The 12,983-nt window shown below is 37.9% G+C and overlaps 1 protein-coding gene across 1 annotated transcript in view; it reads right to left on the reverse strand.

Moving 5' to 3' along the window:
* The window catches only part of TRRAP (transformation/transcription domain associated protein), a 77,229-nt gene that overhangs the window by 16,850 nt on the left and 47,396 nt on the right, over window positions 1–12,983 (reverse strand). The window contains exons 57-64 of the mRNA XM_017734300.1: window positions 12,613–12,748; window positions 10,106–10,297; window positions 7,999–8,194; window positions 7,515–7,780; window positions 6,703–6,803; window positions 3,807–4,008; window positions 2,584–2,748; window positions 1,057–1,147 (exon numbers count right to left, since the gene is read on the reverse strand). Coding sequence (XP_017589789.1) covers window positions 1,057–1,147; window positions 2,584–2,748; window positions 3,807–4,008; window positions 6,703–6,803; window positions 7,515–7,780; window positions 7,999–8,194; window positions 10,106–10,297; window positions 12,613–12,748 — 1,349 coding nt within the window. The remainder of the gene's footprint in view (window positions 1–1,056; window positions 1,148–2,583; window positions 2,749–3,806; window positions 4,009–6,702; window positions 6,804–7,514; window positions 7,781–7,998; window positions 8,195–10,105; window positions 10,298–12,612; window positions 12,749–12,983) is intronic.

A 12,983-nucleotide genomic window follows, 5' to 3' on the forward strand; every position in this document is an offset into this window, starting at 1 on the left:
ACAACAGACAAATTGTCACATTCTGTATCTTTTAGCACAAAACATCTCTAGCATGACAGCTGTATCAGACAGTGATCAGCAGAGTTTTGCTTTATCAGATGACCCCCACTAACTCACACAACCAACCCACCCACCCAGCAGTGGTTTTTGGCAGAACCTACAGGGAAATATTTTACTGTTGCTGGATAAGAATAAATTATTAAGGCATGTGGGCATCTCCTTCTGCAAAGGAGCACCCAAAGAAAAATAAAACATTATTTAATTAGTGCCCTTTCAAATTTTATACAGAAATTAAGTGAACTAATTCCCAAGTGGAAAGGGAAATTAAATAAACAATGCACTTTATAATAAAGAACACAGAGCTGAAATGAGAGTTCTTCAAGTAGCTCTCCCAGGATTTGCTGGAAATTATATGGGACAAAAGAACAACTAACTTCCGTGGAATCATTTGACACAACTATTCCAGATGTGATTTGTTCTTGGGAAGCCAGTTGTTGTGCAAGTTGCTGAATGCTTTCCCAAACATTTCTCAAAGCCAACATTGATTTTATCTGGTGTAAACTTAGATGCTCATTTTACTTGAAAATTAACCATAAGAAGTTATTATGGAGATATTATTTTTACCAGTGTGGCTCTTTGAAAACAAACTGAATGTTGCACAGTTCATGCTTCCATTGAAAATTAGACAAGAGAATCTTAAAAAACTGTGACATTCTCCTGTATTTATAAACCAAGAATTTTCTCCTCCTCCAAAAATTTATCAAGATAAACATCCAGTAAAGAACATGTGATTCTCAATAATTGACACGAGAATGAAAGAGATTAAACTCTTCTTGGTGAGTATTTAATACAAGAAAATCTGAGACAGCTCAAGCCATCTGCAGATTTAACTTGACAGAAACAAATCAATGCAAGCAAAGCTTATCAAGAATTTTCTTCCTTAGCCTCGCTAAGTGGGTTTTCTAAAGAATCTGTTTTCTCTGTAAAATCCAGAGGAACACAACATAACAATTAAGTTACAAAGAGCCCAAGCAATTCTATCAGGACCAAACTCACCGCTCTTGTAGCGCTCTCGCTGTTCTATCTTCAAGGTCAAATAGAGGGTCCTGATAGGGAAATAAACAGCTTGGGGATAGACTCTTCCCACCTATTTGGAGATACACATTTCTCAGTTAAGGAATACTGACTACAGATCACATCAACATGGACAGATTCTCTTGTAAATGAGTCTAATTCAGGAATAATCAGCTCTTTGTGTTAAATAAAAGCTCATGGAAATTAAAGATTCTTTGTGTAAGAAAAACCCGAAGAGGATGAATTGGTAGCTCCCTGCACACACTGCTAAGACATTACCTAATTAGAGCTTCCAGATCATATTGCCTAATAAACCTGAAAGTAGCATAATGTCAGAGCCCCAGCTGGGCCAGCTCAAAGATCTTACTCATGTGCATAATGGAAGAAAAACAGACATAATGACAGTGGTTAGTCTTTAAATTAGGCCACAATTCCCAGCAAGCCCCACGATACTTGATAAGAAAGCCCATTAGAGAGTAACTTTACTCCACCTAATTGTGGCACTTAATGTAAGGGGATACCAACTGCACCCAAAAATAAAAACAGGATTTTATGGCTTCCATTAAAAAAAAAACCCTAAAGAGATGTTAACATTCAGCAACCCATTTAAATCTGTAAATCTCAGTATCTATTAAAGGAAAGAAACCATGTGTCTACTACCTGCAATAGAGCACATCTTAAGACATCATTTGAGACTTCTCCAGCCACAATTTTACTAAATCATAGATCCTTTCTCCATCCAAATGGATATGGTAACTGGTAGAAATATTGCAATGGAACTGAACTGTTCAGTAATATGATATTTATGGCACATCACTAACCTGACACACAAATGCTTCAGGCTGTAACTCAAAAGTTAATTGAAGAGAATTGCAGAGTTTTAAAATAGTAACACAGAAAATATGATATTTTTTAATTTCATGTTTTTTCTATGTACCTGATGTTTAAAGGCAAGACAGACAGGAGTATCTGTGATATTTGTAAGACGAAGCTCCAACTAGATTACAACTGCTGAGCAAGCACTCACTTCGAAAGACTTTATACAGATCTCAACAAATATAAAAGTGTCTACAATGTGTTGAAATGAGTTTATTTCTGTCAGAAGGCAGTCGAGCACACTGGTGTTGCCAGACAATACCAAGCTTTAGCTACTAAAGTTAACCACTCTTTATCCCTACTCCTGTGTTACAAGTATTTTTAACTATGTATTTTGTGTGTTCTATATCATTCACAAAAATATATTAAATAGAATTCCAGAAGGACAGCTATAGTGCCTCATGCAAACAGGGATACAATTTCAGTGGATTAAATCTCAGCAAGTAAAATTCACTTTGAAATTTAAAATATCCTCCTTAAAGACAGAAGTTACCACTGTTTAACACATCAACAGTTGCAAACAATACCATTTTTAAAGCCTGGCGTTTTTGTAATTTGCTTTAAAAGATATTCGTGTCTCATCTTGCCAACAAAGATTACAGACAATAAAGAATTAGAGATTATCTTCTGTACCTGACTGATGAGGTTGAGGAGGAGTTTGCCCTCTGAGCCAACCAGGCACGTCAGCAGCTGTGGGATCCAGGCAAGCCACTGGATGGGTGGGACACCAATACAATACTTGTCCACTGCATCTGCCAAGGTGTTCTTATCATCATCAAAACTCAGCAGCCAAAGAACCTGGAAGAGAATTCCAAAAGAATCAGTGCTTAAATTTAAGACCCATCAATCATTACGATGCACAAAAGCAGAGATACTTTATTAATATGACTGTGGAGTCCTTATAAGTTTTAAAGCTGCCTCAGAGACCAGAACTTACATTCACTATGCCTGGCCAATGTTATTTTTTCCCTTAGAAATTATTAAGAATTTAAAATTTAAATGTAAGTGTACTCCTTGCTGTGAAACAAGACAGAAAAGAGCAAATGAAGATGACTGCATTCCAGAAATTCTTTGGGTTTTTGGCTAGGGGTGTGGATATAAATTTAGGCATTTTTATAGAACCTAAAATGTGCAACTGAGATAAATGAACATTGATGCAAGAATTTGATTATTTCTTTGGGTATTCTAAATTATTTTAACTGTCCACCCCTAATGATACTTCTTTCTAGTTTAATTTATATGTAAATATATTAAGCATTGACTCAAATCATTAACTGGTATGCAACCAGACAGGAAGACCAATAAATTCAGAGTGCTACTGAGGCCACTTTTAATCTCAAAAAATATTTTCTGTGTTTGTTTCATGGTCAGAACAGATTGACTTCCTTGGTCTGCTATATTAATTTCCTTCATGAAAGAGATTAAATATCCTCAAACTGAGAAATGCATACTACAAATAGCTTTTTTAGCCAGAAGTTTGCTGAATTTCAGAGTAAAACAGAAAAGGATTATCTTGAATAAAATGCAATACTGAGGTAAAAATCAATATTATTTACCCATAGTAATGATAAACAGACCTCAAACTATGTTACTTTTTAAAGGAGCAAAGGATGCCCTTTTGCAATTATTTCACCACATTATGTAGCAGAAATGCTGGATGTGATTTGTCCTCTTCCTCCTACAGAAAGGTTTCACATCTAAAGGAAACCCCAGACATCCCAATGAAGTAAAACATCCCAAGATGAGTTATGTGCAACCAGCCCAACCACACACAGCCTTTCCACCTAAATTAGAGCTTTCCATCAGTAACCCTCTCTCTAATTGCACAGATTCTTTTTCAGCCATCTAGACCTCACCTTTGCTAAGTATTTCCTTGATTTGCTCTCGTTCTGATGGCGACAGGCGTGCAGGTAGCAAGTGATGGCAGACACCCCCAGGTGCAGCTGCCGCTCCTTCACAAAGATATTCTCCAGGTAATCCCCCCACATGGCCCAGGCTTTCACCAGCACATCGTGCATTTGCACAGCTGCAGAAAAAGCTTTGTTTGCTTCTTCAGACCTGCATGGTGACAAGTAAGAATATGAGTTTTATATAATTTAGTAACTACCTGTAGTGTAAGTCAGATTTCTGATAGGGCAAGCAATTACTTTCTTAATACTTAGTGATAGTTTTGCATTAGGTTCTCTAGTAAGGTCCCTTATAACTGTTTTGTCGTTGCTTTCCTTAAAGTTCAGCACCTACAAAAGTAAATGCTTCATAATGGAAACAGTTTTGTAAGTGTTAAAAACCTCCCTTTTAAAAAAAGAAAAAAAAACTTCCAGTGCACCCCAGTGGGAACCCAAGCAGTGAAACTGGGAGAAAGAAGATGATAACACCAGAGGAGTGGAAGCAAAATCATTTAAACATGCTGCTCTGCTGAGCAAAAACAAGGAGTAAAGCAACATTGGGAAGATGTTACACACGTTATCTTTCAGAGGACTGCATCTTGCTTAACTCCTTTTCCAGTGAAGTCATAAAAAATTTTACAATCAACAGTTTCTGGAAACAGTCAGTTCCTCATCCCCACAGCTGTAAAAGTTTATTTTTTCAACAGGAAAAGTGAAGGAATTTCAAGGTTAATCACACAGTTCTGGCTAACCAAAAGATTATTTGTTTGTTACTCCTGAGGTTTTCTCCACGTTTCCTCAAGTGTTACAAGTCCAAAATTTAGCCTGATTCATCCCAATATATATCCAGTCCTTGAATCTGTATTACTTCTTAGGTATACAAGTAAAGGATGAGAAAACTCACATAAGCATTACCAAAATGAAGAAACTTTTAAAGTAGTTCAAGACTCCTTATTAACAGAAAGAGCTTCACTTCTCCCTTGCAGAATAAGCATTGAAATAAACCATATGAAGGTAACATAGTGCTTGTTTGACTCATTTTTTGAGGTTACATGTAATGTATTTTTAACATAACAATATTAGCTTGGAGGATTATAATACTAAATTAAAATGACCAGCTACTGAGGCATAACTCTAAAAAGGAAAACAGCTTTGTCTGTCATGTATTAGTTTCTGTGCTGCATTGGTGTCCTTGCCTTCAGAAGCTTCCTGCACCCTGGATGAAGGTTTGAAGTGAACCAGCCCAGCAGCAGCCTGATGGATGACTTTGTATCACTACTTCCTCTTTATAAAAAAGGGACTTCTCCGTCCGTTTTCCTTCCTCCCACTCTACAATCCATCACTCTTGACACCCAAGATGATTTTTTTTTAAATGGTTTCTATAACCTTGCCCAGCCAATGGGCAGCACAGGAGGATGCAGGAGCAGAGGTGACCTCTAACTTCAGTTTCGCTGACACACAGGTAATCAATCAGCAGTCCCATTTTCAGGTTCAACACTGCCATTGGGCCTAACTGAAACCTTCCTAAATCCCTGACCTCAACTGCAGTGCTAAAAAATGCTTGTGTGGTTTTTGGTAAGATTAAGAAACTCAGTACACGTCAGAGCCATGTTTTAAACAGAAACCTTTATCCATTTTATCCTGAAGGAACAAATAGAGACAATTCTCTGCAAGAACTTTAAAAAATTTTAAAATATGGGGGAAGCACATTTTCTTCTCCTTACACCTCAACTACAATTAAGCCTGTGACCATATAAAAGCCCACTGTACTTTCCATCAAGGTAATTGCATTCTGCCTATTTAAAATTCTCTCTTGTATCCACAGAAGATATTCATCATTTCCTGACTTGAATTGCTATGTGAGGTTGCAGTGTACAGCTTAAAACCTGATGGATTTCCTTCCATAAGTGGCCACAATGCAGTGGTAAAGCAATTATTCCACCCATATGTAACACGTAGTAAAACTGCCATTAAATCCCATGCCCACTAAAAGCTGTTGAAATCTGAAGGGGTCCTTTTGGCCTCACCAAACAAAATTTGACTGATGAGACATTTATTTATTGAATTAAAGAGAGATCTTCCTCAAAATCATAAAATACCTGTCAGGACAAAGGGAAACCATTACAGAAATAGTTGTGTGAGAGCAAGGCTTGCACCTGGGTGTTTAATTGCTGCAGTGCAAGACGACTCCAACACACCACATCAGTGTTTTCAGTTCAATTGTCTGAAATAAATGTTCCATTTCCACACTGCATCACACACCAGATTTGCCTAAGCTACACCACCACAGATTTCCCTGTGCCTTCACCAGCTGCAGCTATTAAAAAGACAGCCAAAGACAATGAAACAGAAATGAGAGGAACAGAGGTTAATTTTGTTTAAGTAGCTGTAAGCTTATGGACTGAACCTTTTCTCCTTGGTTTTGTATGTGATAATTATTAAGAACATAATTCAAGTAACCTCCTTTTGCCAACTACACAAGGACATCAGTTAGACATCAGTTTGTCCAAGTACTCACAGAAAAAGAGAAGGAAAAAAAATTATCACGAACTGCAAAGCTTTGAACAAACTTATTCTCCCTACCTCATCTCATCCCTTGAAATATAAAACTTGGGAAAAAAATCAACTCATGCAAGGTTTGCTGTAACTACTTCTTTCCTAAAACACTTCCAATATATGACCAATCATTACATCTTCAAACTGTAAAGGAACTTTCATAGATACTTTTACTTTGTTACAGAATTGTGAGAAATTTTAGACTGGTATAAAGATACGGAACAGCTTTTCTGCTCAAATACTGTGTTGAATACTTCAGCTGCATTTTTCTCAGATGTGTGCTAGTGCCTCTTGCAGCCAGCATACTCACTTGTTAATCTGTGCCAAGAACATTCCCTTCAATGCATAAAACTCTGCAGTCATCTCCTTGGTGAAGTACTTCAGGTTGGTTGATTCAATAACTTCAAGACCCTGTTAAATAAGCCTTAGTGAGAAAAGTCTTTTAAAAGGGAAGGATTTATTAAATAAAAGTGCCATAAAACAACAGCTAAAATATTCTCTTGAAATTTAAATAGCGCAACTTTCTAGTATTTCATTTTCATTTTAAAAAATACAGACTGACAACAATTTTAAGTTTCCACTGGCTTGTGCAAACCAAATACTACAGACAGCATTTAGCAGGTTATTTTTCCACCTTGTTTATGTTGTAATATTATTTATATTGTTATATATTACAAGGTTTGTTTGCTGATCAACCACATGCCAGTGAGTTTTGCCTAAAATCACATTTTTTCCCTATCAACACATACGATTTACTTCACCACTCATGAGTCAGACACTCAGAACTGACTTAGAGCTTCAGTTAGTCTTGCAGCACTGTTGTTTCTTCTCATCACAAATAATGCCATTTTCAAAGTCCCTTCCATATATCGATCTTGGAGGATTTCAAAAAACCTACTCCCACTTTACTTCTGGGTCAGCTAATTTTTAATATGTTCACAGTATCCAGTTCAAAGAGGACATTAACTGCTTTGGACTAAGAGCACAACTTAAAACAACACTCCCTGCCAAAGAAACTGAGCCTCTGTTCTGGATAGAGGCAGCTTGTTTAGATCAATGTATCTGATGGCCCCTGCAATCTCACGAGTTCCAACAACAGCTTCAGGGATAAAGCTGCCCTACCTGCATACACTCATTTTTGCCCATGACTCCAGCCAGCTGAAGGTAACACTTGACTTGCTGCCGAATCTTCTGGAAGCAGTCCACGATGGGCACGGTGGGGATGGTGTGGATGCGGCTCAGGATGTCCAGGGCCACGTTGACCAGCCCTTGCTTGCGAGCGATCTTTCCGTACTGGATAATGGCCGAAGCAGAGGCGTGAACTCCCAGCATGGCATTGTTGGAACTGGGATCATGCTGGGAACTGTTCTCATATGCAGTCACAATGGCTGGAAAGGGAATGTGAAGTGCTTGTCATGGTAAATGGCATTATACAGAGAGCAGCATCTTACACAGCAACACACACGATATGGATGACTTAAGATGATGAAACGCTTTAATGAAAATTGAATAAAGTCTAAAACTTGTCAAAATCAAGCCACTTATTTCAAACCATGTGTTGTTGGAAAATTCTGTGATGAGTGCATGCTGGATCAGGCAAACTTACCCTGGTAATGATGTTGTCTCCACATGAAAATGCTGCTCCAGTGGGATAAATCATCTGACACGATAGGTAACCTGTTCCTCCAAGTCTTTACAACAGTCTTCATATCATGTAAGCTGTTGTTCCTCCCCAGATTAGTTGGTTGCAATCCTGCATTTATTTGGGCTGCTTCTTGAAGTTCAATTATTTGCTGTGCTGCCTAGAAGACATTAAACAATATAAATAAGGAACAAACAGAAGATGGCAGCAGTCTCGAACCCACTAAAGGCAGAAGACAGTTTGTTAAAACTTCAACCACCTGAAGAAAAGGCCCACAAACTTTAATGGAATTTCATTACCTGTAGTACAATAAAGCCAGTGTAGTATTCTCTAAGCTACCACTTGGCAGATAACAGTTGTATTCATTGTTAATCAACCAAATGAGATAACTATTTGAGAAAAAAAAGGCAGTCCAAATTTATAGAGTGAAATCTCTTGAAACAAAATAAATTAAAGTAATATTTTCCTACAGTCATCTCAGTATCAGCTCTCACAATAGCTTAACCTTCATCCTACACCCATTCATCACATAAATTTAATTTTCTCATGGGTATTTAATCACATACTATCTGATATTAAAAAAAAAAGTAATTACTGCAGTGCAAATTGAAGGCTGCATTTGTACCTCTGTCAGTCACTGACTAATTCATCATTTCTTCATGAGGGATATATACATATTAGATTGTTTTAAAAGCTTGTTTTAATTGATATCTGAAAGTACTTAAATACTTTATTTAGCAATATTAATCTTCTCATGCTGCAGATGCTGCCATTCTTGGGCGGGGGGGAAACTTGAAATATGGGTGAAAACTTATCAGGAAGGAATTAAATTCATTGAGAAGCCATCTAAGGGTATTGTGTGAGCTCACACACTGTACCTATTTACTTGATAATTTCTTCTGAATATGGAGAAAACTTCCATATTCATTCACTTCATCTGATGCATCAATTTATACTATAAAAATTCAAAGGTATGAGCTGCTGTGTGAGCTCTACCAACAGGAACAATCATTTTATAGAGGTCCCTTCTCATACCGTGTAGATTAGTTATGAATCACACACACAGAGTGAAACTACTGATCTTAACAGAATCACAGAGGCCTCTGTATCAAAGAGAACTCAAAGCAAAGTCCTCTGCACTTCCACAGGCAGGGCACAGTCACAGATCTCTGAGCAATGGCCCATCAAGAAATGATCCCTGTTATGACATCTCAGTTCAGGTGGCACTGAGATATTCCACAGTTTCTCCCCTGGAGATGAAAGGTTCCCTCCACAGGAACAAGAGCTAATCTTTGTCAGGTATATATTTATAAGACACCTAAACAGGGACAAAGTCAGCCTAAATGCCAGATGAATGGAATGTTTTGCCTAGATCCCACACTGCCAAGCCCAGCATGATCCTGCTCCAGCCCCACTTCCACACTGGCTCCAGCTGTACCACACAGATCAAAGGATACAAGATTCATTTTCAGGAAGCTTCTAAAAGCAACTCAAAGCCAAATCCTATTTTTTAAGATGGATTTAGGCACCTACTTCCATTTAATTATACTTGGAAATAACATCTACTCTCAAAAATTCTTCTCTTACAGTTGCAAAATGAATTATTTACATAATTAAATCCAAGAGAAAACCAACAGGGTGTTGATATTTGATACTTGATTTTGATGTTTGATTTCAAAAGGAAACAGCAGTCCAGTTTTGTTATGGTAAAATGTGTGTGAAAGTTGCAGAGGACACAACCATTCATTTTTCACCATGTAATACATGCTACTTCGTTTCATGCAATAGTTAAACTTCATATTCCACATAACCAGAATTGTGCCAAGTGCTTCCCAAAAATATTTCAGGAGGTCTGAAAAAAAAAGTGGTTTCAATCTCTTACAAGCTCTTCCTGACAAGCACCAGGTACTTCAAAGAAATAGAAACACACGCTCTGCAACTTTGAACAAAAAAATACCATGATGCAAAAACTATCAGTACTATACACTGAAATATTTTACACTTGCAGCTACTAAAATTCTGAAACCTGCTACTGGAGAACAACTGGAAATAAGAGCTCTTTGGTTGCTACCTGGAGCAGGGGGGTGTGGACGTGGGACACGACGTGGGGCAGCCGCCGCCACTCGCGGATGGCCAGGCTGCTCGCCATCTCCACCAGGCGCTCGATGAAGTTCAGCTGCTGCTCCTCGGGGTGGCAGATGGCCAGGTACCCCCTGTACATGTTCACTTTCCAGGCCATCTCCTTTGGACAACTCAACTCCACCTGGTCATGGAATAGGAAAAACATCCAGTGAAGATCGTTCCTATGCAAACAGTTCATTTTTTTAAAGCGCTCTTAAACAAACAGCTTTAATGCTTTAAAGACAATCTCATCTTCTAAATAGATCAGATTGAAGTATTAACGTTTATGTCACTAGAGGAGCTTCAGCTCTCCTGAAGTTACTGGTAAGGGCAGGCTAGCACATAAACTGCCAGATCAGCACAAGAGTAGAAGTGCCCAAGCTGCTGCTGGGGTATTTTTACACTGACAAGTGTAATGCAGCTCAAAGAGCTGAGCCAGCCCGAAGCAGCCCTGCCACAGGAGCAGGAAGCTCACAGCAAACAACTCACCCTGTACAAAGCCAAAAGATGCTTCTCAGCAGGTAACAGACAGTGTCTGAAATGCTTCAGGGGCTCCAGAACATGTAATGGCAACTTCTCACCCAAAAGGATCCTGTCCCTACCTGTCCCATGTTATGCAGCATTATACTTCCTGTCTACTCTAGGGCATTGCTAAATCTATGAAAATGAGCTGCTAATATTTTTGCAAGTAATCAATAACCAACCTTCTCATTTATGATAAGGTAATTTCTGAGCACAGGTGCAAAGTCAGGTCGTAGTGTTAAAATCATTTATAAAATAATTTTAAACCATTTCCTCAGAATTCTGGAACAGCAGAAATACGGCAACTAAACCCAGCAAAGCACTTGAATTGTGCAGCACCTGAATTCTGAGAGCAGTTTAGAGCAAACTTGCACTGAGCCAGTGCTCAGCAGCTGACACTGCACACCTTTAATCTACAACTTTTTCACTTCTTTTTCCTCCACTTTACATCGAGCCCTTTATGGTTTGATGTGCAACACAGAAATCCCTCTGCATTATCCTTGTTGATCAACTGTATGGTGACCATTACAACTGTTATTCCTGTTATCCTCAACTGACTTTTACACCTGAGCCAGCAAAGAGAACGTGCCAGGTAGCATCCTTACACTTACACAGTGAAAATAATCTCCTTCTTTATTATGTTATCTACTGGATCATTAAACACAATGGCAGTGTGAGCAAATGGAAATGAGTCTTGGGTCCTATCAAAGGCTACTTGCTGTTTTAATAGTTCAACTTTAATGGGCAGCAGATTATTAAAAATCTTTCACGAAGATTTATGAAAACTGATAGATATTTGCTATCCTTTCTGGCCTCTCTTGTGAATCTACCAAAAAACAGCCACATTCAAGAATATCAATAAAATTGGAGTAGTGAGTACAGCAGCATAGAATCAATTATTCTTTCAGATCCTAATATTTATGCAAACATGTCCTGACACTCTTACAAGAACCTGAGTAGAGTCACAAAGGCTCCATTTATGGCTTCAGCAGCATCTTCTCCTTAGTCATTTAGTAAATGTCTCATTACTGAAACTACCTCATTTAATACATTTAATATCAGCACTTACTCAGGGTTGTCACTTCCACTCAGCTTGCAATTGTACAAAACCAGAACCTGTCAGACATGATCTATTTCACTCTGCTCAAGCCCAAGGCTTATAATATACTGTACAAGATAGTTCTTATTTTAGGCTTTAAAAGTTTCTCAAATAATTGTATTTCTATACTTAGCCTCTGAAGTTGCATACTTAAATAGGACACAAAATACTAAGCCTTATAGGAACAAAAGAAATTAATTGAAATGTAAATAGCACACATAAGAGTTTTTGTTGCATATGCAGTCTGCTACTCAGAGATTTGGCTTCACATTGTATTTTAAATATGCACTTCACCCCTTTATTGCAAATTCTGGCATCTTTAGCAGAGTAATTCCAGTAATGTCACACTGTATACAACAGTGCAAGGAAAATCTGCAAGCTCCTTTCCACCTGTGATTTAATGCAGTATTCTCACCTTTTAGAGATCAGTTTGACATCTGGTTAATGTTTCTATATTAACTCATCACAGATGAACAACTCTACCTACCATGAAAAGAGGATATATTTCCTTAAAATAAAAAAAAAAAAACAGAAAAAACAAACCAAAGAAAAACCAAACCAAAACACAAAAAACCCCCCATGTTTTCCATCTTCTATAGATTAGAGACACTATATACAAGGCTAAAAAAAAATAAATTCCAGACAATCTACTGGCAACTCCAACAGAAGTCTGCCATTTGCCCCAAGAAGTCCATAGAGCCTGGCAGTTTATAGCAGCCTCAAGAACAATAACCACCAGCTTATTCTCATGGGATGGTTCTTAAAACAGGAAGGATGAAGATACCCAAGACAGGATGAGGAGAAACTAAACATGAGCACAAAAAGCCCTCACTCACCTGCACCAGAGCCTCCTTCATAGCAATCCAGTTTGAGACCCTCCATGCACACTTCAACACTAGGTAAGGATTTATGTGACCTTTGGACTGGCCATATTCTGTCAAAGGCTCCCACTGGTTCAACTCTTTTGAGCAACTAAGAAAATCAAAAGCAGTGTCAATTTGGTTAGGAAAAAAAAAAAAAGCCAAAATAAATAAAATTCAATAAAAGTGACAATAAATGTTGTGTATCAGAATATTATCTGTATATTTGTTTGTCTGCAAGCAGCTTTGCAGGCATTGAAGAATTTTTATCCAGATGGGAAGACTATTTTCTTTTTTAAATTTATTTATTACCAGTTATAATACAGAAATCTGTGAACAGGGAAGAG

This window comes from Corvus brachyrhynchos, unplaced genomic scaffold, assembly GCF_000691975.1.
Source record: "Corvus brachyrhynchos isolate BGI_N302 unplaced genomic scaffold, ASM69197v1 scaffold5, whole genome shotgun sequence".
NCBI classification, from domain to species: domain Eukaryota; kingdom Metazoa; phylum Chordata; class Aves; order Passeriformes; family Corvidae; genus Corvus; species Corvus brachyrhynchos.